This window comes from Centrocercus urophasianus, unplaced genomic scaffold (assembly GCF_019232065.1).
Source record: "Centrocercus urophasianus isolate 14NV4802_14NV808 unplaced genomic scaffold, USGS_Curo_1.0 seq_49, whole genome shotgun sequence".
NCBI classification, from domain to species: domain Eukaryota; kingdom Metazoa; phylum Chordata; class Aves; order Galliformes; family Phasianidae; genus Centrocercus; species Centrocercus urophasianus.
Window position 1 is genome coordinate 132,366 of NW_024885077.1, and position 25,719 is coordinate 158,084.

Consider the following 25,719-nt stretch of genomic DNA (forward strand, 5'->3'; position numbering starts at 1 on the left):
TTAGTTGCACACCAAAGGCTTCAGGAATAATTGGCCTCTATGATCTAGAAATTGGCCACTGGGCTGTAAAATACCAGCCACTGGGAAAGGCTCTTAATTTGGACTGGGGCTTTGATGCAACTTGACTCTGGTCTCAAGGCTGCGTAGGGGCTGTAATCTCTCATTAGCGCTGCGATGAGAGGAGCAAGCCTCCTCATTAGTGCCAAAGCAGAGGCACCAAAGCTTTCCAGGCTCCCTCCTCCTGGCAAATCAAAGAGATTCACAGCCCACCTCCCACACTAGCACAGCAGCCCCGTGTGGGGTTCCTGCAGGCCTTGGTGCTCCCTAGCTGGCATTCTTTTCCCCTTCTCCCACTTCCTGCAGCACCTCAGCCCCCAGGCTGAGCCACATGCTGGGCTGGCAGCTTCACCCACTGCTGGGCCTCTTTGCAGGTGCCCTCCTCTCCATCTATGATAGCAAAGCTGTCTTTTGCACAGTTACCTTTGTCTAACTGCCATCAGAGGTACAAAGGTGTGAATAAACCTTGTTTCAGACTGTCAAAGTCCCCAGCATCCTAGTGCATATTCATTTTAAGGACAAAGACAGAGGGGACAGAAGGGAAGGAGTGAAAATTTTCACTATTCAACGATCTGCTCTCTGACAGGCAGCAGGAAGACAGCTGTGCAGCACTCTGTTTGAGCTTCATAGAGATAACGTATTTATTGAAAATCTGCTTCACCAACAATGGTGAAATCATGACCAAAAATTACAAAACATCATAGTAGTTGGCTTTATAAAAATAAACTGCAGAACTATGTCAAACTGATTTGTACTAGTCTCTCCTGCCCCCTCCCTCTTTTGATGAAGTTACACTCTTCAGCGTTAAACCATTCTAGAAAATTGCATCCTATCCAAAAAATGCACTTGTGTTTCCTTAGCAGAGGTCCTTAAAGTGACTTTTCCCCCCGCCCTCCCCAACAATAAATATAGAAAATAGCCTCTAAACAAATAAATTTTAGTTTGGTCAGCTTACAAAAAAAGGTCCATTTTCCCCCTCGTGGGATATGCAGTGACGAAGCAGCCTGTTCAACAGCGTTCGAGTCTTTGGTGGGCATGGCTGCTTAAACTGCAGTTTATGTACAGATGGTCAGCTGAGGTCCTTTTTTTCTCTCCAGAAGCCAAAGAGTGTGAGATGATGTCAGATGTACATCGCCAGTACGATCACCACGTTTGCTGCACCTGTGCCGGGAGCCACCAACCATCCAGGAAAGCAACCAGTGACAGGAGGTCATCTTTGGCAGGTGAGAGCTTTCACACCGAAGGCGTCTTTGGTGGATGGACCTGCTGCATGAGCTGCGGCCGCTTCACTCGCGGCTTCCGTCTCTTTGGCCTGCTTTTTGCTTTGTTGATCTGCACCACAAAGAACGCCAGAACCACCATGGCCCCAAGAAAAGCAAAGACTGGAATAGTCTGTCCCACGTCCTGGTTGTACCGCCCGGGCATTATACCTGGAGAGACAAGGAGGTTTGCGGCCACACGAGCCACCATCAGATTACATTTCAGACAGGAAGATTCACAACTGCAGACCGATTAGCAGAAGTAAGACAGGATGCTAACTAACTTCACAGAAAAGTACCGGCATTTCCACCTTGACCTACTTGGGAACATGCAAACATAACCCAGATTTCCCTTATAACAAGAACCTTCTGTTCCTCATGCCGCAAGAGAAGTGATTCTGCTGCTGCTCTGGAGATCGCGCTAGCACATGGTGAGGACAAACTACACAAGCCTTCCTTTTTAAAGGCATCATTTGGACTTGCAGCTCAGATTGAGAAAAGAATGTTGTGTGAAGCTTTAAGAGGCTTCCAGCGGGACACGGCACCAAGCTTGTAAGGAGATGCTCCAAGTGCTCTACGCTGTCAGTGCAACACCTTCCCCAAAGCACTGCTCTAGTTCTTTTGGACTCTGCTTTTACATCGGTGTGCTCACACGAGGAATTCTTATCAGCAGGAGTTATCATCACAGCTCCCAAGGACAGGAACTGCTGCTGCCTACTACTGGTGCCAAAACAAACCTGGGCTGGCCAAAGACCACTTATCAGAATCTTCCCCTCTGTATGCACACATGGCTCCTTTCAAAAATATTTCTCTCAGACTTCATCAGTCAGTCTTATACAACGCAACCATGCTGACATTTGCATTTTTTCCACAACTGAAAGGAAATACATCTTCCCTTGACCTAAAATACTACCTTTCAAACCTTTCAGTACATACCTCCAGGAATGTCCCATGCTCCACTTTCTCCAGGGGACAGTGGTCGCACCTGGGGTCGGTTCTGTCGAAAACTGGGCAGAGCCACTTTATCAAGGTCAATTGACAGTAACTTTTGATGTTTCCAAAGGTTGCTAGAAGAAATGTAAAGATGGAGATGTCCGCCCACTTACTTCAGTAATGCAAGGAATTTTGCAGAAACAGGCATAGAAAGTGACAGCTGAAACCTACCAGCTACTCATAACTTGGACCTGAATGATAATCCCATATGCTCTTTGGGTTTTGCAGCTTACAGGCCTCCCAAGTTCCATTCAGATGTCACAGGGATGCAACTAGATCACACTTATTTATTAGCAACTGCCTTCTGTGCATGCAAACTAGCAGACATTACCACTAGGAGCTCTGCAGACAAGCATGGGCTATGTGCTGGTGCATTTACCTGCTAGTGACTGACAAATTATACACTGGAAGGCAGAGTTAGGAGAGCTGTCCCAGGAAGTGCTTCAGTAAACTATTTCAAAGGCATGATGGATTTAAGCCAGCCCTTGAACTTTAAGTTGGAATCACTCAATCATAAAAAGGCATTGACTTGTGAAGCTATTTTTAAAATCTGTTCCACAAAATACAGCGTAACTATCAGGTGAGTCAGAATTATTCACTGAAGTGGCATTAATCACTATTTCCTCTTTACAATCTCGTCTTTCTCTAGGAAAGGAATTCCAGCTGTCCTTTTCAAAAGCAGATGAAACAAATAATTTTCAAGCTGAACTTGGAAGCCAGACTTCTTGTAGAATTTTAAGACAGATGCACACTAACCTGGGAGCAGTTTCATTCAGGGGCTGCGGTTTGGCCCAGGAGAGATGAGGACAAGCAGGAAGGGAACGGGGTTTCGGGTCTCCCAAGTGAGCCTCGAGCACCTTTGAGTATCGATGGAGATGGTTACCTGCGATCCACAGCAGACACACTGCGTCAGAAACACAGTTCCCAACATTTGCCTCCAGCTAAATGGAGCTACTGTAACATCAGGAGCCGTTCACAGTAATGACTCACAGCTGAATCTGAGTTAGAACCGTTAGTTCTTATTAAGGGTATTACCGTACAAATTATTAACCGTACAAAACAGTAAAGACTCTGCCCCTACAATAAGCCAAGTTTTGCTGGCCAACACCTGAGAACAGATTTTATGCACAGCCTGTAGCCAGTACCTAGAATACCTCCCAGCAGCACGGAGGCACCGAGAATAGTTCTGCGAGCAGAACATTTTCTTTAGTCAAATGATAATATCATCACAGATCCCTAGAGCTTGAAGGTGCTCTTTTCTAGTAAAACACCAGAGCTCATCCCAAGCTAACCTTACTGTCAAAGCCTGCGTGGGTCTTTCTAACTTCCACTCAGACCCCCATTGGCTGCAGGCTCTGCTCACGAGTAAGGCTCTCACCTTCCATCCGCTCCGGGAGAGAACTGCCCTCTCCTGACGGCGGCCGCTGTCGGTTTTCAGAATGGCTGAGACTCGGAGGCGTCACGCCGTAGGAAGTGTACTGCAGGAGGGAATCCAGGAGCCAAAAGCAATCTGTGGGTTTCATAGACCCGAGCCCCAGAACAGAATGTGCATTGTTACATTTCAGACGGCTCATCTTACTGGTAAGAAGTGTATCGTCACATTCAGAAGCACAAGTAGTTTCTCATTCTTGTTATTCTCCTTCTGAAGTTCTAAGCCTAATTCCAGCAAGATGCAACTGCCAACCACTCCTCCTCCATCAATACAAAGACACAAAAATAATCTATTCACTCTTAAAATACCTTCTTGTCTTCTGTACCAAATGAGGCTTTTTGGGGAACAGGTCATCAAATGGCAGGTTTCAAATGCAGGAATTCTAGTTTGGGCAAGGCCATCCAACCCCCTGAAACAATTAGGGGATTTTCCACTGTGGAAAACACGGGGAAGCTGAGAGCTTCTGTTACCTTTTGTTATCATTTTTATGATGGAAAAAGAGAAGCAACCCTTTAAGAGGATAAAAAAATACCTTGCAAAGAAAATTAAGAACTAGGCAGTGTTTTCAGTGGAAAGTTATAACTCCTTTGCTTTCTCAAGCTTAGTATGAAAAAATAAACTAAAAAAGAAAAGGAAAAGATTCTGACTACATCTCAGCTAAAGGAAAAGCAGCTATGGGATAGACCAGTCTGGGAACCAACATCACAGTATACTTCATCATGGTTTTCCTTTGCATTTCAATGGCATTTGCTCCAGAAAAACTACTGCCTTCCATCCAGAGCCACCCCTGCTATGCAAGCACTCCACCTGGTTAACCTCACAATTGCCTGCAATTTCCATTTCAGAAGTGGAATGACATCTTACCACCTATTTCCACTGCCGCAAACAACTTTCCTCAGATCCTCTCCTGCCAGGGAATACTTGGCTGGGAACAAGAATTAATCTTCATAATCCTGGTGTCCCTCCCCTTTGATTCTTAAAGAGGTCAATCAGATTTTAAGGATTTAGATTCACAAATGTGAGGAATTTACTTCAGTTAAAGCAACCGATGTCTCTACAGGAGACATAGCTGGTTCACAACTTAAAGCCAACTTTGAAGGATTTGAGAGCCTTCCCCTTTTTCCTGTACCACAGCTCACACTGAATTTAACAGCATTAGGAAAGTCACAAAGCACCATTCTCTACTAAAGCTCCACATCTTCACTAATGCTAAATGCTCTCAATAAACCACAGCACGCAGAGGAGGCACTGCTATGGTGTTACAGAAGGGGACACTGCAAAGGGATGAGAAATTGCAAAAGAAAACTCATAGTGGTATGTAACATTCTGAAATGCAACGGGGAAAAAAAGCAAAGAGGTCTGCTAATGTCCCTTCACAACTTCAAGCATGCATTCACACTTCCTGGAAACAAAAACACTGCAAAGAAGGAAAAAAAAACAAACAAAACCAACCAATCAAACAGAAAACATTAAAATCAACACATAGGTCATCTGTAATGGAAAAACAGGCCTGAGGTGTATAGGGGGAAAATGCTCCCACTCCTCAGAAGCCATTTAACATGCAGCATTCTTTTGTTCCAGCTGCAGTTACACCATTTTCAGCAGAGTTCTGCAGAAACAAGATTAATAACCAAGCAGGAATTGTTTAGAGATTCCCTAGAAAAGAGCTATTTCTGGTGGGAGCTGTTACTAGCCCTCAGGACACTTGTCTGCTTAAGAAAAGTATTCCCTCCTGTGTGTCAAAGCATACACACCTTTCTGTCGATGGCTGTCATCCAAGCAGTTCGAGTCACCATACAGAACGATCCTGCCACCACCTTCGGAAGGAACTTGGTAAAGTCCCAAAATAGGAACATTTTCAATGACAGCAGTCTCCTGTTTTAAAACTTCAAGACCTGAAGCAAAGCACACACAAATCTCACTGCCTGAGAAGAAACACCAGTTAGTCTACACCGCAAACTTACAAATGCCATCATGCCACTCTTCACGCCACGCACTTATGAGAAGTGTGCTTTAAAAAAGCTATGTTACAATAAAAAAGAAGCTGCTCCAAGACCCTGATCATGAAGCTTTCCGCTGATACTGATGTTTTCTTACTTCTGTGGAGAACTGAAAACAGAACTCTCATGGATTATCTTCAATGTTCTTGAATAAAAAAATCCTAATATTTTCACAAATGAGTTTTAAACCGAAGCGATCTGCCTTAAAAACCCTTTTACGTTGCTTCAGCCCTTCTATAGAAAGCTACACGCAGTATCTTAAAAATCAGCCATCACAGCGCACACTGCTCTCTGCTGACTTATTTGCTGTTATGTCTATCTACTGCTACAAGAAAATCTACTACACAACAAGAAAAGAGAATAGAGACATTCCATGAACTGTGACACCTGTCTGCTAACAGCAGCTATGAGATGAGGGCTCTGACTGAACTTGTTTACAGAAGCAATTCAGAGGAAGCCTGCCTTAAAGCCTGCTGGGATTGCATTTCAGCAACTCTGCAGCACCGCCTTGCCTTGCACTTTGTCTGTTCTCCTTTCAATTTATGAATAAAGAAAGGTATGGTCTAGTAAGGATACATATTCCCAATGAACAAAAGAAACATGGATTTTCCACTGCTTGTCCCCACTTGGGCCAATTGCAGCTGCCCCCCAACCCCAGGCACTCTTGCAGCCAGCAGGTAGAGCCCTGCCCTGCTCCCCAGATCGACCTCTTCTGAAACACTTGCACCACTGTCACAGACAGCAATTTTTGAAGTATCATTTACAAGTCTGCCTCTGAAAGTATGGCAAATAACCGAATAATAAACTGGCAGCTTAAAATGTGTTTGTGAAACATTTACTGCGGTAACTCAGATGATCAGCGAATGGAAAAGATGAAAAAAAAAAAAAAAGCAACCAAAGGAAGGCCTCTCGGTATGGATTTGTGATTGCAGCAAAACCCAGAGGGCACAGCTGTAAGCTCCCTTTGTATCTCACAGGTATTGTATCTCCAGTGAACTGAAGGCTGCCATGAACAGCAAGAACCATTTAGTTTCCTCATGAAATGAAAGCCGTTTTCAGATCAAAGGTTTCCCATCTCTGTCACCCGCTTCAAAATCCAAATTAAGATGACCAGCTTCAAATGCTAAGTATTTAGGTTGCCTTTACTTTTTACACTGTCTTCAAAGAGCAGAACCAAAACACAGAAAACTCTTTTGTTTCATGAACTGGAACAAAAAGGATTCAACAGAGAAAGCAGGTGCAGCAGGCTACCTGTCAAACACACTGCCTCTCTTCTTCTCCCATTCTAAGACAACCGCATCATCGCCATACAGCATTTCAGGGTTACTGTCTGCTCTCCCAAAGATTCACGAGTGAGCTCCTTACTGTTCCAGAAAATGTCTCCATTAGCCCTTAAAACATTATTTTTCTGTACATCGCCTGCTGCCATTACAGCTCTGAATCGCTACCCCATAAATAAGATGCTACAATAAAGCTAAAGAGAAAGGACAAGCACAGAGAACTCCTCCGGTCTGAAAGCACAGCCTTCCTATGAGCCTAAAACGTTTCCCTTAGCAGATACCAGTAGGAGACACTTGGTCTAACAAAATCCTCCTTACCTCTATCTTTAGATCATCATGGCTACCCAAACACTCATACCAAATTTGGCAGTGATTGGATTAATTCTGCGTATGGACATAGCTCAATATCATTTACAATTTGTGAGAGACATGGACAAGAACAATCCTTTCCCCCTGGAGACACACACAACACACACACAGGCAGATGTGTTTACATACAGCAAATATAACAAAAGACTGCATATGTACATTTTGATATTGCTGTAATGTATGTAAAAAATATATGCTGCCACATTGCAGCTTCCTGTTAGCCAGCTAGATGAAACAAAAAAGTACCTATAACAGAATCACAGAATGACACAGAAGGGACCTTCAAGCCCATCCAGTTCCAACTCCCTGCCATGGCACAGGGCCTCCCCCCAGCTCAGGCTGCCCAGAGCTCCATCCAGCCTGGCCTCGTGCACCTTGAGAGGTGGGACACCCACATGTTCTACGGGCAGCAGTGCCAGGGCCTCACCATCCCCTTAGTAAAAAAATTCCTCCTAACGCCTAACCTAAATTTCCCTTCATTTAGTTTAAAGCCATTCCTCCAAGTCATACCCCGTAAAAGGCCAGTCTCTCTCCTGTTTACGAGCTCCCTTCAAGCACTGGAAGGCTGCAATGAGGCCCCCCTGGAGTTGTGTATTGTCCAGGCTGAACAAGCCTAGCTCCCCCAGCCTGTCTTTGTGGAAGATGTACTCCAGGCCTCCTTCAGCACATTCTCAATCCAGCCCTATCCTTTCAATGCATTTTTCACTCCACAGTTCTTACACCTTTAGATTTTGTAACTTTGCTTTTCAACTACAAAATACAACTTAAAACACAGAGAAAAGAGAAGGAAATGCATACCTTGATCCTTAAAAGTCTGTGCAATTACGATGCCATCTTCTGGAAACTTGGCAATACTGCATCCTGATGCATAATTCACTGAAAGACAACACAACATTGCCTTTGCAGACAAAAAAATGACACCTTCCCGCCATAACTCAGTCAGCAGTCAAAACAGGCACAGAAAAAACTCCAGGACATTTTCTCTGGATCTGTGTATTTTCTACATGTATTCACACACAAGGCATTCCTAAGCACAGGTTCACCTCGCTTTCAAACCTTTCTGTTTAGTACATTTTTTGAACTGAAAAGCTTCACCAACCACAAAAAGAAATGTTCATCACGAATGTTCATCATTCATAGAGAGAACCTGTCTCCTTCAATCAATACTGGAGAGTGCACAGAGCCCTCAGTTTTGGTGCCTTCTCTGTTCACATACACATTCCAATGAATTGGTCAGAAGACAGAGATTTAGAAACAAAGCATGAAAACATCAAGTGACTTGGTCAGAAAAAAAAAAGGACCTAGACCTAGAATGCCTGAAAACAATTAGGTCATGGGGCCTGTGCCCTGTGAACTTGAAAACAGTAAAGCATACTAACTTCAGGATACTGCAGTGCAAAAGATGACAAGAATAGGAATTCATGAAGCATCTCCGGCTGCTGAGACACGTCTAAATTGGAATATTCCAAGGAAAGTCTCCCCACTGATTTTCTTCCTCCACCATTTCAAATTTTTACTAACCACAAAAGTAAAACCACAACGAAGCTGAAGGCCTCATCCTGGCAACTAGTTTGTAGTACATACAGACGATACCTCAAGAATATAATTCAATGAACTGCACCTGGAATTCGACCATGAAGAAAGGTTGATGGAACTGGGCTTATTTAGCTTGGAGAAGAGGAGGCTCTGGGGAGACCTTACTGTGGCCTTCCAGTGCTTGAAGGGAGTTTGTAAACAGAAGGGGGAACGGCTGTTTGTGAGGGTGGGTAGTGATAGGACAAGGGGAATGGTTTTAAACTGAGACAGGGGAGGTTTAGGTTGGATATCAGGAGGAAGTTTTTCCCCCAGAGGGTGGTGAGGCACTGGAACAGGTTGCCCAAGGAGGCTGTGGATGCCCCATCCTTGCAGGCATTCGAGGCCAGGCTGGATGTGGCTCTGGGCAGCCTGGGCTGCTGGCTGTCGACCTGCACCATAGCAGGGGGTTGGAACTGGATGAGCGCTGTGCTCCTTTTCAACCCTGGCCATTCTATGATTTTATATAATCAGAACATTTGTTATCTCATCTGAAAATGAATCAGTATAGGAAGTAATCATTTAAGCATGCTTATTAAACTCTTTTCACTCACTCTCAAAGCAGCTCCCTTGACTCTCATTCAAGCTGATCCTCACAGAAACAACAGAATTCTCCAAACAAGGTCCTGCTCAAAGGCTGCACAGACAATGACTCCAGTACTCACTTTCATGACTCGCCATGGTAAAATCGCCTTCATACAGCCCATCGCTGAAGGCCATGTTCCAGACAGAAAGCAGATCATTTAGAGCTGGTATATTAGCACCTCCAGTATCAGGCATCCACCACTGCCTATAAACAGAAAGGGTAACAGAGTTTATTAGTACACAGAATGTACTCCTAGAGCTTGTAATACAAAAAATCCTTTACATCCAGATTTTTTCCGAGTCCCTTAAATAATGAACTGTATCTCAAAGCCTCACTTAACTACAGGAGCACACAAGCAGCTCTCCCTCTTTGACACCTATGCTTCTGAACAGAAGTAAAAATAATGGTGCAAAGTTCTCAGTACATTCCAGTTTCCTACATAAATTTGCTAGAAAAAAAAAAATCAGTCCTAGCTTACCTATTCAACAATGATGAAGCAAAACTCACAGTCGTGTCACTTGCTTCTAGCATTTCTTCTGAAGCAAAGTGTTACTTGCTCCCAAGCTGCAGATCTTTCAAGCTTACCATGAGACACATGGCAACTACATTAATTAGGAGGGTCTTTTTCACCACTGTTGATATTAGTTTATTTCCCCTTACATATCATGCTGGAGTTCTTCCAGTATTGGGTGCACAGTCCAGTAATACAGTTTGCAAGCTGCATGTGCTTTTTATTCTGTTCTCCAAAGTAAAAACACACCCATTTTTCTTTGCTAGTCTCTTACTTCTTTCTATTGTAAATGTTTTTCTGACTTTAAAAGATTACATTACCAAGAGAGGGGCTCAGAACAATGACAGTATTCTCCTTCAACTTTGCAGCTTAAGGTCAGCGCTACTCGAGGCATTTCTTAGAGGCAGCGTAAGAAGCAGTGCAGGCGATTAAATACAATTATCACATGCAGAATCTTTAGGACAGAACATCCACAAAATAGCAATTTTATGACATTTATTTCGCAGAGAAATGAAAGAAACAGATACCTTGTGTTCTCATCATAAAACTTGACTTTTCTCATTACAGATGTGTTGTACCAGTCACTGAACACGATAAGTGAAAGTCCATTATCAACATCCCTCCTCAGCTTGGTGATCTCTTCAGGAAAATACTCTTCCTCACTGTCCACCATCAGTAAAGTCCCTGCATACAAAAGCAAAAACAGTGCTCGTGCTAACGTGATTGCTATTACTGCAACCCATGCAGAAGTTAACACAAATGAACGTTTTGCACTTTTTCTGCACAACTGGAAAGAACAAACAAACAAGTAGCTTACTCCTAAATATGAAGCCATTTCACTTCTTCCCTACCTGATTGCCTAGAGAGGTGGTGGAATTTCCATTCTCAAGGATAATGTAAATCTTGGCTAGTTAAGGATCTGGATGATGGGGCTGGAACAAGATGATTGTTAAGGCCCCTTCCAACCTGAGCCATTCTGTGAGAAGCCAGAGGAGCTGGACTTAAGAGACAATAATCTCTGCTACCTTAACTGTAGTGTCATTGTATACCAACTACAGTCTGAAGACAAAATCATTCATGTTTCAGAGGTGCCAGCAAACACCAGGATCACAGGAATGTCCTGCTACCTGTTCTACTTGCAAAGCCTCATTCTGCACCGTTTGTAAGATTGGAAGAAATTTCCCTGCTTCGTTAAATCTATTCCCATGAAAGTTCAACTCTGAAGTAATTCTATTTATAAACATATTAAGAATTACATTATTTGCCCCCAGCTGCTTCTTTACCATGGTTTTACCAGAGCTGTGATTAGAAGCCTTCTATTCAAGTTGTTTCTTCATTTCATTTAACAAATTTGTTCCAACTTCCACCTGCATTCCTGTTCTCTTCCCTCCTTCACCTCTACCTACTCACACTCTTCAGAGACAGAAAGCACTCATATCCCAGCTCAGTCTATTTTAGCAATCCAAAAGCCAAGTCTTCTAGTCTCCTAGTTTCTCCATTCTCCTAAGCAGAAATGTGAGTTGTGGTTGACAAAACTACCCATGCAGAGCAGGCTTGTCCTTGTGGTGCCCTTTCAACAATCTAGGAGTCTCAGGACAGAAACTACTCCATTATGCTTTTACAGGCCACCTTTGCTGTCTTCAGCTGTGCATCTGCTAACTCAGAAAGCAACCGTACAACATTTATCAAAGAAAAAAGAAAGCTTATTACTGACATTTACAGAACTAAAAACCTGTAAGGAAACTGCACCCTCACTTCACAATCTATTGAAGAACATCTTAGCCCAGAAGAGAAGATGGTCCTTTTGGAGTCAGGGCCAACTACAGAATCATCTGGGAGCAGAAAAGATCTCAGACAGCTCAGTTTGCTCCCTGCCTGGCAATTCTACCACATCTCCAAACCAAACACAGAAGAAACAAACCACACTGGTCTGCTAGCATATAGTAGGAATGCAGTAATTCCCCACTATTTTATCTATCCATAAATACCAATGTTTCAAAATAGCACTGCTGAGGAAACAAACAAACAAACAAACAAACAAACAAAAAACAGAACGGACATTCTCAGTTCAAGTCTACAATTCACCCGTGCTTCATTTTAACTTGCAAAAACCTTTTGGAAAATACAGGTCTGCCTCCACGGAACTGAAAACAGAGGGCTTCTCTCCTCATTTTTTCAAGATAACCACAGAGATCTGTACTCATTCACCAGAGTCCCAAGTAAGCCTCTGCAGCAGCACTTTACACTACTTCACATTAGCACATAAATAACACACGCTTACCATACTGACTTGCATCAAAACATGTAAATGGAGAACCAAGAACCTCAACAAAGTAACCCATGCTTCTTAGGTGCTGATACATGTCCCTGAAGTTTGTGTGGATATGGTCACCATTCCTTAGGAAAAGACAGAAGAAAAATGTTGAAGACATTCAAATTTGGCATGCAGAAACCTGATTTAAATCCTCCAATTACAGATTATTTCCTAGACCTTTTTCTAAAAGGACTTTTTTTTTGTTCAAGGCATAGTCTGTGGTTTCCAAGCACCATCTCCTCTTGCAATTTTTTTCCTAACAGTAGTTCCAAGTGCTACAGAAGCAATACAGTCAAAGTTAGAGAGTGAGAATGTCCCTTAAAAAGCACAGCTCTGTAAGCTTGCACCACATCACATAGGAACACTGCTGTATTACAATGACCTATCTTTCACAGGACTTCCTCCTTGCTGAGGAGTCTGTAAGAACAGCTTTAACTATCAGCTGGAGGGAGCACACAGGATGACCTGTAATTGCTGGAACTCAGAAGGGAAGTTCCTCTCTACTTGTCCTATCTTCATGTTCCGAGCAGATTCACAAAAGCAAGTCTCATTCACTGATCCAATTAATCTACATTTATACATTTTCTATATGTTTGGATGCCTTCCCTTTCCATCCACGAAGAACTACAGGTCAGCCACTCTTTATTTTGGTAAGTGAATGCCAAAGTGGCTAATTAAGTGTTCCCCTCAATTCCCTGGGAGAAATCAGGGCAAAAAGGAAAAAATTTACACCACGAAAGCAAAACAACTGCATCCTAAATGTTTAAAAAGCTTTTCATTTTAAATGAATCAAAACCACAGAGAGCAATAATAATAATAATAAAAAAAATGCAAAGAGAAAAAGCATGCAGAAGCTAAGAGTTGTTCATGGATTTATTGTAAAAGAAACTTCCATGCCACACTGAATAAGGTCAGCGCTCTCTGGCACTCAGTGACGTTACTGGACATCATTAACACGCAGTCAAGAAGTACTGATTTAATAGAACCTGAGATAAATACCAATCTAGCGGATCATTCTTCATCCTCAAATTATCCCTGGGGAAGTAGCCTGGTGGATAACGGAGATTGTGATACTGATCCCAAAGGACTCGCTTACTGCGAGGCGGAGTAGGAATAATCTTCACTTTTATTGGCAGCTTCACCGTCGAGGTCTGCTCCGCACCGCTCTTAGACTGAAGGACAGAACGAACCACGTGAAATGATTTCCCCCTACAGAAATGTTCACCAACTGCGGACTGTAAGGGACTGGAAAAACAGAGGTACCTGCTGTATTGTTACTCACCAGTACTGCCAACTGAGGAGAACAAGAGATGACTTCTGCCTTAAATCACCTTACTCCGTTTCCTACACTCAACTGCTTTTATTTCCACTCGGAACATAGAACACTCTAAATATGCTACAACTGTAATTTGGTTCCACTGTTCAAAACCTTAAAGTCTTCTCAGGAATAGTTAACCAGGGGTCTGGCAAAACAACATTTAAGTCATCTCTTTTTCAAACCCATTATTCAGAATTCATAATAAATAAACGCAAATCTCACAGACACGCTTTCTAAAAACACTAAAGCATATTCAATTCAAAGGTTAATCCTGCTCTCAGTTTTAAGGATTATTAATTGTACTTTTCAGTACTCTGATCACTATCTAACTTATGCTTCACATTACAGGATCAGAGACGTCCCGTACAAGGGGTTTGTAGTGAAGGAATTTTAATTAAAACTACCACCATCATCCCTCCTCCCTTTCACCTCAAACCCCTCATCCCCCCAGAAAAACAAACGAGAACTAACCTTATTTTCTGCAGGGGATGACACTGTGATCATAACATGCCCTTGAGCAACGCCTTCCCAAGATGCTGCTTTCTTTGCTACAGAGATAGAAATTGCCAAGTATCCAGACCAAGGCCATAACACAGGGGAATAGGAGAAAGCCACTTCAATGTTATCCCCATTTTGTGGGAGATAGGGTTGCCAGTCTGGCTGTTAAAGAAGAAAACTGAACATTGGTAAAACAGTCTTTGCAGTCAGAATCATCAAATCTCATTCTTCTGAAGATAATGCCCAATTTCAAAATGTACATAAACCCAAAAGATCTGTGCTGTGACAGTGCATCAACCCAACCACACCCAGAGTGCAGACTTCCCAGAGGAAGGACTCCAGGAAGATCTATGAAAAGCACACTAAGTGCACCCAGTTTAACATTTTGCCGCCCTGTACAAAAAAAAAACATTGGCAAAGACATGAAATTTCCTTTCTATAACAAAAATGGTTATGGCTGTAAGAGACTCAGGCTGATTACAATGGCTGTCTCTAAGCATGACCATCAGCTAGTTATAAGAGCTTCTATGCTCTTAAGCATAAGTTTAAATCTAAAACAGACCAACAGACCTCAGGATTCACAGTAAGATGTTGAAATGAAGCTCATTTACACTGGCTAGAGTCTTGGATAGGAGATTTTCCCGTGCACGGATCTCTTTTATATTTACTCTTAAAAAAAAAAAAAAATTCTCCCTAGTCAATCAACAAATTCAACATTACTGGCATAAAGCAACAGACTTTGCAGCGGGCCTTGAGATGTCAACACATTCGGGTCATTCTGACCCCAGTCAAGAGTCATAATTTGTAACATCAGGATCCTTTTTAGAGATTTCTTATGCTCACACAAAAGATCCAGAAGATCTTAAATGCTAGCAGAGAATGTAAAGAAATCTCTGAGTACCTGTCATTCAAAACAGGTTTTACAGAGACAAAACACTACAAGCCCCTGAAACCAGTGCATTGCTGGAACCTGCAGATAGCTCATGGGGACAAATCCAGCTCAGGTCATCCCTTAAAACAAATGTTCTGCGTCTCCTGCTCTCACCACACTTGGTGAGAATGCTTGTATGTTCCATCAAATTCATGAACTGAAGTAGTCCTTCCTAGGAAGCTTTATGAATATAGTCAGGTCTTGGAAGAACATCCAGTCTTACCTTGTCTATAATTCTCCCAGTGACTCCCATACCATTAAGAATAGTAACATTCACAATGGTTGGCATGCCTCCGTAATATATGGGCTGTGAACAGTAAGGCCACATGTAGGGACATTCCGTCAAGTCAATATAGCTTGGACTCAAACTGCAGGAAGGACAGAGGAGGCAAAATTTAACAAAAAAAAAAGAGCAAACAACAAGTAGAAGTACAAGACACTACACAAAACTGACATATGAAAAAATTACTGATAAAGCATGCTAGTCACAGCTCATCTCCCTTCTCAAATGCGTCCTAAAATCTTCCCTTCCCCTTTTTTTTCTTTAAGATTTGAAAGTGTTTTGTTTTGTGATTTTTTTTTTTTCCTACAAAGGAAAAGAAACTTCAGCACGGCGAAAATGTTCTTCCGGAAAACTAAGATGTAACTTCTGCTCCATTTTGTTCTAGGTTGCATTGTGAATAATGCCAGAGAGTTAAACTGAGCCTAGAAAGAAAGTAAATTTAGCTCTGAGACTTCAAGCTCGAACATGGGTAGAAAACACAGTGATTTTTCATTGCCTCTCCTGTCAAAATTCACACTTCCTGATCTATTCAAGTTCACTTTGTTGCACAAGCATAGATTGCCCAACTGTATTACATGCACATCATCTGCTCTCTTGAAGAAATATAGCAGATTATAGTGTACTGTTGATTAATTGAGGATTAAAATTAACCTGGCCTGTGGTTTATAGCTGTTGAGGATCTGATAAGCTCTCAGAAGATCCAACTTGCCATGTCCTTGTTCAAACATGTTGACTCCAGGAAGTCTGCGTGCTGATGCAATAAGTGCCTGCTTCATACTTGCTGGATTCACCATTTCACGCTTCTGAACTGTGCTGAAATGGGAAACAATGGGTCACTTCAGGTGGCCTTCATTACAGTTTCTAGCTAGCCTAGTTTACGTTTTGCCTCAAGGTTCTGTTGTTTCATTTAAAGAAAATGCCATTAAAATTAGGTGGCTGCATACAACATCTACTTGATTTCTCCTTGCAACAGTTGAAGATGGAAACAAGAGTGACAATTTTATGACACATCTCTTGAAAACCAACATTGTATCAATTTTTCTCCTTACAGCACTGCCCCATGACCAGTAGTCACTATATTTGCTAAGTAAAAGATTCTGAAAATCCAAGCCCTTGTAAGGCCATCTTCTGTTGCATAGCTCATTTGAAGTTTTGGACAGATTTTTTCAAATAAAGTTTCTTATCCCTGAGTAGCAACAGTGACAAACACAAAGCAGAAACTTGTAACTCCTACCTTCCTTTCAAACTCTTCCGTGTGCAGTAGGTGAGTTACACAACTGGGCAATAACCATAAAAGCCCTACATACTATAGAACAAGTGTTCAGTTATCAGCTACAGGTGCCTACTTTGAACACCTGTTCTTTTACAACAGGAAAAACAAAAGCAACTAAATATCACCAAACATTTAACAAAATTACTTTGTAAAACTGTTCTCCCTAGCTATATTTTCAAATACCTAACTATTCAAAACGATCCTCAGGTTTTTCCCAGGAAAGTTAGAGCCAGTCAGACATGATCATGTCTCAGGTAGAACAACACCAATTCCATCCCTCGAGTTTGTTTTCCTACATGTAAATGCAATCTATTTTCATTTGGTGGATCCTCTTAAGAGTTTCTTATTGGCCTCCTGCATCTGCATCTTCTAAGGGGCTGTGACTAAAGGCTTACCTTACTAACAATGTGACAGCACCTGCCACTACAGGAGATGCTACACTTGTCCCAGAAAGAGAGCGGCATCCACCTTTCATACCAGAACCTCTCACTCCAGAGCCGTAGGTAACAATATCAGGCTTCACTCTACCATAACCTCCAGGCAGCTCCTGTGAAAGAAAATGGATGGATCAGTGTTCTGATACATAATGAACTGGCTGTTTCATTTAATTACTTAAACGAACTAATGCAAATAATTCAGAAGTAAAATTATCACTGAATCAGCTGGGGTTCAGCATCACAGATATCAAGGAACACCTAAAGGCGAACTCAAGCCATTTACTGCAACTCCTCAGTGTGTCGACCTGGGAAAGGTATGTCAACAAACCCTCCACTATCTAAGTTAAGCATGAAACTACTGACAAAACAATCACCCCTCTGCTGCCAGCTAATGAGAAGCAGCACAAAGGAAAGAAGTACATCAGTCTTCAATCAAGATCACAACGCAAACTCATATGAAATTGCATGTGCAGTACATGAACCTCAGTTCAACAGTCAGCTGCAAACAGAAAGGATATCAAATATGCACAGTGTTACATATGGCATCTGGAAAGGCTAAGAGTTTTCTATTAAACAAAGGACAAGAGCAGAGATCTGCCCATACAGGGCACTGTAATTCAAACGATACTTGGCATTTTACAAGTATAACTAGAATGTCAAAAGTGGTCAACATGCATGATAAATGATGAGTATTAAGCTTCTTGCTTCAGGTCTTTCATCAATCTCTTACGATTCTGATATTCCATGTAAATTTTTACCACTGTTTATGCCACAAACATCAGCTGCATGACATTCTCTCTCTGAAAAAGGCTCCCTTCTTAAAATCTTTATTCTAGCTACAGAAGCAGCTGGCCGCTGTGCGAGTATCTTACCCAAGTGGTCATTCCCCTAGATGAAAAGCGAGCTATGTTATCTTCAAAGTCAATGCCACCTACTCCAATCACATCCATCTGGTCAGCAGGGTTATTGAGAGTCCTACAACAAGTTGAGAGTTAGCAAGACAATAATTATTAAAAAAAAAAAACTAAGACCACCATTAAAGCCATAAATTTATACTGAAAACAGAAACACTGCCATCAAATTTTTGTCAGCCATTCGTACTAATCCACACAGAAACAAATTTTGGTCCTCCCTGATATCGTTATGTTCTACGACTAAAAGCAACTTTTCAAGCACTTGGTAACTCCAAAACTTACACTACCAAACCACTTTTCTTCCAGACCCAACAAAATCTGATTTTAGGCATTTATTTTAGAAATACACTGCTAAGCATTCTGGCTTGAGCATTCTGTGTTCTTTAAGCCTTATGTGTACTCAAAGATGTCTGCTCATACTAGTGCAGCAGTACCAGTAGGAGTTCTGTCATTCCTTCCCTAACTTTTCACTGCCTGAATAAAAAATAGTCACCTAATTCAACAATGTACTCTTAGGCAAATGAGACAGAGGAGGATGTCTAACTTAGGTCACTTTCTATAAATACAATATAGCAAGGAGAAGAAAATACCCTCCAGTCCAAACACAACTGCTTTCAAAAACATAAAACATCACACCTGCTTTTCTTTAAGGTGATCTCTGAAACTTACCCATACAGTGGGCCATCATTGCCAATAGCAGAGACCATGATCACGTTGTTGGCTGTCAGTTCCCATACCTACAAAAAAATTAACATTTTTAATAATGTTCTGCTGCCGAAGAAGGAACTTTGAGAACAAACACAGACTCCGTGGGGCATGATGTAAGCAACTGATTAGCCTACCTCTCTTTCTTACTGAGACTTACAAAACACACACATTTCACTGGTATATTCAGTGCTAAGTGCAAGCAATTCTTGAGATTACACGATCAATAATGGCCATCACAGCTTCACTGCTAACTGCACTTACTCAGGTTGCATCAAAGGAAAAACTGCCTGTAAGAAAACACTCCAGAAGCACAAATCAATTCCCTCCAAAAATTGCTCAGGAGTGAGTACTAAAGTCACTGTCAAACTAAATTTCAATGCAGACTGTCATTAAAAAAAAAAAAAAAAAAAGAACTTTTTAAGCACCCTTATTACCTTTTTCAGAGAAAGATTTTGTCCTTTTAACATAATTCACTTACTGATTTTCAAGTACATATCAACAAGTCAGGGAACCATAACAATGACAAATCCCTAATTCCATCTTAGCCTGAAACAAGTCTATAATTACAAAGCTGAATCGACTACCTGTACTTTTTACTTATTTGTTTTTAATGACTTTTTCATTTTTAGCATGAGATAAATTAATTATGCAGAGATTTGAAAAAGCAGGGCTGGATTTCAGTTAAGTTTCTTCCAGTAGGGCTCTAGTTAGTTGCCTGCTTGTCAGTCATGCCTCCTGGCAGTACGTGCAGTGTTTTGTAACAGGTCATATTTCTCCAGCTCTGTGAATACTTGTGAGTTCGTGCTGGTTTCTTTTTCACCCATTCCCTAAAGATACACCTAAGAGCCTGTATACCTGCACAGAATTTCTCTCATGCACAAGAAACTCCTCAGAACTGACTGCGGAACCAGAACTTAACAGGAGCAGTGGTAAACAAGCAGCTCTGCAAGTCCAGGGATACAAACATGGCCATGGGAGCTTTTCCTTCTTCATACCAACCTTGTCAACAAATGGATGATCCATGAAGTCTGGTCCACCAATACTTAGATTCAACACATCTATCTTCTTTAGAATTGCATAATTGAAGGCATCCAGAAACCAAGATGTGTACGAGACCTACATAAGAAAGTAAAAACTACTATTGGAAAGTCCATCAATTCCATGACAGTACAGGCTTCAGAGAGAGACATGAAACAACACAAAAATAAAGCACAAAACTAACACTGGTCTACTAGGATTTACAGTGCTCAGTATACTTACGAGACTGTTTTAACACTACGCAGATGAGACTTCCACACACATAATTTCTGAAGAATATACCAGATTTGGTAAGAAATCTGGTAGTAACCTTTTAGATAGAATAAACAGTATCTGTATCACACGTATAAAACAAAATATATCAACATTTACAAGCACTCACAGCATTCCCCGAGAAAAGGGTTTGAGCAGTATTTATCTGGAAAGACATACATTAAAACACCTTTAAAACAGCTACCTGGTTATTGGTGAACACTCTAAAAATGTGCAGTTCTGCATTTGGAGCAAACCCCTGGCATTCTCTCATGCTGGCTATCACACCTGCTACAAAAGTTCCGTGGCCTAAACCTATGACAGACAGAAGGTAACAAAATGAGATGTTAGAAGCCAAATCATTTCATTTTCACTCATTTTCAGTGTTAATCAATGCCTGTAATAAAATCACATCAATCCAACAGACTTCAGAACAAACTGCAAACACTTGGTTCAATCCTCATCTTTTTGAAACAAACTTTGGTACTGAGTTTAGAGAGGCCAGAACTACCAGCACTATCTACCTAGACAACCAGCTGATGAAACCCAGAGTGACACACTCCTAATTGCTGCCAATGACATAAAGACTCACACAAGACAATAATTAGAGAACAAGATTATTTTGGCAAATGTAAGATACAAGGCCAATACAGGTTTATGTAAACTTCTTAGAATTTTTTTTTTTTATCTGGATTCTGCAACAACCACACTTTGTTAAGGGTGAAAAATTAGACAAGAAAGCATATTTTTCACTCTCCTCAAAAAATAACACTCTTTTTGCTTTCTGGGACTGCCTGCACTATACTTACACGCTCAAAATCTGCCTGCCCAGTAACAGTCTGGGCACAGGTCCTACTAGAAAGTGCAAACAAAAGAATGCAATCACAGCCACAATGCACAGAAACACCATGAGTGATGTAACTATGGAGATGCACTAAAGGCCAAGCAAGATATGCATATACACTGAACTCTAAATGCATTAAATTGCCAGCTTACTCACTGACCAAGACCATATGAAATTAATATCTGTGAAAGCATATGGTCATTACAGCTGACACATGAAAAACAAACACAAACATGCTGCAGAAAATCAAAGGGTTTTCTGAATCTTGACTGGCATAAACCAGCACAGCATCTGTTGATGAGAACTAAATAAATAAAAAAACAACACAGCAAGCTCCCAACACTCAAATTAGCTTAGGACTGCACAGTGAAGAAGGAAAATATTCTCTCTTCTAAGTATGGAAACACATACACATTGAGAAACAGCAAAATGCATTTTTTCTTCCCCTGACATTCTTCAAAAGCTACTGCGAAATGCCATATGTGATTCAAGGGAGACACAAGCAACATCCTCCTGGAGTCTTTGTATTATTTGTTGAATTTGATAAAGAGTACAAAACTTTCCTGATACTGCAAAATTAAGCTTAAAATCTCAAGACACACAGCTTCAATAAATGTTAGCACCCCATCAGCAACAGTAGTTTTACAACACGAAACAGCACACTGTCAGGAACTCTCTCACCAACAGCACACAGTAACTCACCGTCATCCAAGGTTCTCTCGTTAGTCCAGTTCGTTCTCTCCTTTACATTTTTGAAATGTGGATGTTTCTCACTCAGTCCAGTGTCAAACACTGCTACTCTTACACCAGCACCTATGACAATAAAGGATTGATTTTTCTGATTCAGCTTCACAACTAACCTGTTCAGTCAAGTGAATGAGAACTTTTATGCTCAATGTACTACACGCTTCGCAGACTTACTAACTTGTGGCTCTAAAGCAAACTTCCTGTTCCATTGCAGAAATTCAACCAAAGATTCTAAACAGAACTACTTCCTCTTCAGAACAGTATGCACACACACACACACACAAAGAGCACTCTGTAACAGCGCACTTAAAACAAAGCATTGCTCAACCTTTACGGCACTGGCATCCAATGAGATCAATACATGTAAGCCAACAAACAACAGCATACCTGTGTAACCCATCTGCCAGAGGACATCTGCCTGCAAAGTCTGAGCAACTTGGCGAGGGATAGCTCTCAACAAACGCCTGCTTGAATGTCGACCTGTTGCATGCCAGAAGCCAGAACCTAGGGAAAGACTTGCCCTTCTCAAGGGACGAGACGACTGCCATTTTTGAGTCCATCTGGTTTCATTGCAGTGCAACACAGGATCAGCTACACAGAATTAAAATTAAGGAGAAAAAAAAAAAAAACTATGAGGAAAAACACACAAAATTTTTGTTTATGCAAGTATCCACATCACAACTGTTACAGCAAAGATTTTAGACAAGTAACCATTTTTTCCAGATGTATTAATGCCTTCAATAACAGCAAAAGCTTCCTTTTTTCCTACGATACAGGCCAATAAGCTCTGTTAACTGACTATTGCAGAAGAAATGTCTCTACACTGTGGTTAGACTCATCACCACGCTTTTAGAAAGGTACAGCAAGATACCTAGATAATTTCAAAGGCAAAGGAACAGAATACTGCAAGTTAAAGAAAAACTGCAGGGCACTTTTCATTTGTGTAATGCTAAGCTAGAATTTAACTCTCCAAAGCAGATCTCATGCAAACTCATAAAAATTACTTACAGTCTGAATATTTGAGCGATCGGAACACCTTCCGCTGAGGAGTCACTCGCTTGATGTTTGGATGATCTTCCAGTGTCAGCACGCCATCCTTCTGTTTCTCATTGATCTGAATCACCTCAAAATCACTCGGATAGTCGCTGGCTGGGTTGTTGCGAGGTACAATCCTCCAGTTCTCAATATCACTGCTTTTTAGTGCACTTGAAATAAACTTACTTCTAGCTTTAGCTGTGAAGTATCCATTAAAAGCCACAATATACTCTGGAACAAGAGTACAGTTTATCAGAACCAATGTTCAAAGCAGCCTAATCATGCACTCTAGTTACTGAATATTTCTTTCTCTTTATTCAAAACAAATAGGCACCATTTGAGGCACTTTTTTGTTTTTTGCTTTACAGGTCTGATATTTATTTCTGTACTACGTAAAGTTTGTGCATGATGAAGCACTTAAAATATGATAAAGGTCCCCAAAATGAAGGCAGAATTGTGACAGCATGGAAAAGTGAGCGGGGTGAACACAGGAGAGGGAACGAGTTTTAGAGTTTGAGTTTTAGGGAAATTACTGACACCAGCTTCGACATGCACAGAGGACAACGCTGGTCCCAAGAGTCCCTCAATCCGGGTAACTTGTGGGTGGAACACAGACCCATCATGCAGTGCCACAATCACCTCAACAAGCCCTCTGTTAGCTAATGGACAACATGTCATTACCAACATTGCGTGTGAATGCTCAGGCACACACACAGCTCCACTATGGGAACAGATCTATTATCTATGACCATGACAAACTGAAGACAGTTTAGACACTGACTTCTGATAGAGTAAAATTTGTTTGTTTGTTACGTGAAACTACAGGTTCAAACACAGCAGAGACGTTGTCAAAAATGGCACCTGTGCATTCTATAAGAACCACAGATGTTAAGTGCTGATTGTTCATCCTTCTTCCACAATGCTTAGCCATTCATACAGCACACCTACATTACATTTATCCCACAGTTCTACACGTACACAGCTGCCACACCAACACAGACTGCACTCTATACAATGGCATCTGTCCTCCTTTGACATTCTGTTCAGCATTGCAGACCATATTCAATTCAGCACCCATTTTATTTGCTCCTCTCTACAGTTATCCTTTGCCCTCTCAGGATTGATACCAGCCTCAGCTTGCCTTTCATTTGCTCTCTCTGCACTTACTTTGCTACTTTTCCACAAACGTATTATTGCTTTCAAACATTTTTCACAGAAAAAAACCCAAAACCACACATACTTCCCCTTGTCTTTCTCATTCCACTGAGTGTGTAAAACAAAAAGCTACGAAACCACAGCTAAGTGACCATGCTGGCTCACCTGAACCTCCACGCTCTATTTCCACTTTTAACATACTCCTTACTAACCCCTCTCTTCCTTTTCCTTGTTCTTCATATTCTGTGTCCAGTTAAACCACGAACCTTCATAAAATTCTTTCTCAGTCTGAATGCAGATAATTTAGAAGTTCCACCCATGCCTCTGAATATTACCATTGCACAAATGCCACGATTCATTAACACTAACTTCAGCATAACATGGATTTATTTATTTTTAACTGCTCAACTCTATTACCATGCTCCACGACTGTCGAAGAGAACTCCACTTTCAAAGTCAGGCGAGAACATCCAGGACATATTTGAGCCTCATGAGAGGAATTCCCTAGTCTGGTACTGAAGTGTTTTTTGCCACAGAGTAAAATAACAACCAGAACAAACCAGATGTTTGCAAACTTCATGGTCATAGAAGAAAATGGTTTCATTCCAAGAATTCCATATATTCAATTCACACTCTTCTTCTTTATAAACTAGTTCATTTTTGTTTCAGAAAACGTTGATTTCACTGTGCCGTTCAACTGGATATTCTTAAATCTGTGTCCGAAGCAAGTACAGATTTCATTGTCTTTTGAGGTAAAGCCTAATAAACAGGCTCATTTCTTTCTACGTTTCTTCTCCATTTTGTATTAAATGATTCAGTCACTCACGATATGGTAGCTGAGTCCTGTACTCCATTTCAGAGAGCAAAGTTAACTTCCTAGAAGAATTAGCTAAGTGGTTTACAAGCTGACCTGCAAGGCAACACAGCAAATAGTTACATCCACATTTATGTAAAATGCAGAGCCTGAAAAAGCCCAAAAGGCAGATTCCTTCAGCAGTTAGCCTTAGAAATAATAAAGAAACAGTTTCATTTAGTAACTTTTCAAGAACACTTGAGTCTCTTCCTCCTTCACACCAGGTATCTCTGAGATACTCAAGTATTAACTTGGCAGTAGAGCAGATAACAGGGACAACTGAACTCTATTCCCCTTCACAAAAGCGGAATAAAAATGACTGACATGCAAGGCACGCACAAGGAAAAAAATAAAAGCAAAATGAAGCATGATAGAAACTGTCCATGGGTGCTTCAGGAAGCGTGGTGGTGGGTTGTCTCTACTCAGGAACACGGACTATGTAGATAATGCTCTGGCATGTAATTTGACACAAAGAGCAGCAGGCTGAACGCCTATTCCTGCAGCTAGCAAGGACAAGAAATACCATCACTGCAAGCAAATTTTTAGTTCCTAGGCTTGAAAGAGATTATTGTTATGAAAGGAGGCTTTCAGGCTTTCCTGAGCAGGACCATGGCTAACACAACAGGGCACCTGAGAAAACGGGCTGGGTTTGCGTAACAGTGAGAAATTAAAAAACAATGTGGAAAATGTTTTTCACGTGGAGGAGCAGCCTCTTCCTGTCCTGTTCTTCCAAGGTGGAATTCAAGAAACACTGCGATGCAATCCTGAACCAGCAACATACAGTGGAAAGGCCGTGAAAAGATAAAGGAAGAAGAACCATTCTGCCCGGACTGCCCCACAGCCCGAGGCACTGCCCAGCACTCCCGCAGGTCGCAATGCCCGGCACGGGCGGCCACACCGCAAGTTCCTACCGCGACCGGGGCTGTTATCGCCTCACTGGGCACGAAGCAGCGCCGGGGCCGCCGTCCCACCCGCTCTCCCGCCCGCCGCGCTCACCGTGCCGCAGCCGCCCCCAGGCCCGCCGCCGCCATTTTGTGCAATGTTTACCTCAGCGCTCTCG

At 41.7% G+C, this 25,719-nt stretch overlaps 1 protein-coding gene across 1 annotated transcript; it reads right to left on the minus strand.

Moving 5' to 3' along the window:
• Positions 1–673: 673 nt before the first annotated feature.
• MBTPS1 (membrane bound transcription factor peptidase, site 1) lies at positions 674–25,719 on the minus strand. The gene is made up of 23 exons (XM_042834771.1): positions 25,656–25,719; positions 24,224–24,716; positions 22,625–22,882; positions 22,004–22,207; positions 21,572–21,682; positions 20,231–20,340; positions 19,735–19,851; positions 18,697–18,764; positions 17,986–18,088; positions 17,072–17,223; positions 16,055–16,216; positions 15,344–15,488; positions 14,163–14,351; positions 13,373–13,545; positions 12,341–12,456; positions 10,587–10,743; positions 9,628–9,752; positions 8,189–8,266; positions 5,496–5,636; positions 3,688–3,819; positions 3,066–3,192; positions 2,253–2,383; positions 674–1,487 (listed from the first exon to the last, which is right to left on the minus strand). The coding sequence occupies exons 2-23, from the start codon at positions 24,408–24,410 to the stop codon at positions 1,291–1,293; spliced, it is 3,183 nt and encodes a 1,060-aa protein (XP_042690705.1). The 5' UTR covers positions 24,411–24,716; positions 25,656–25,719; the 3' UTR covers positions 674–1,290.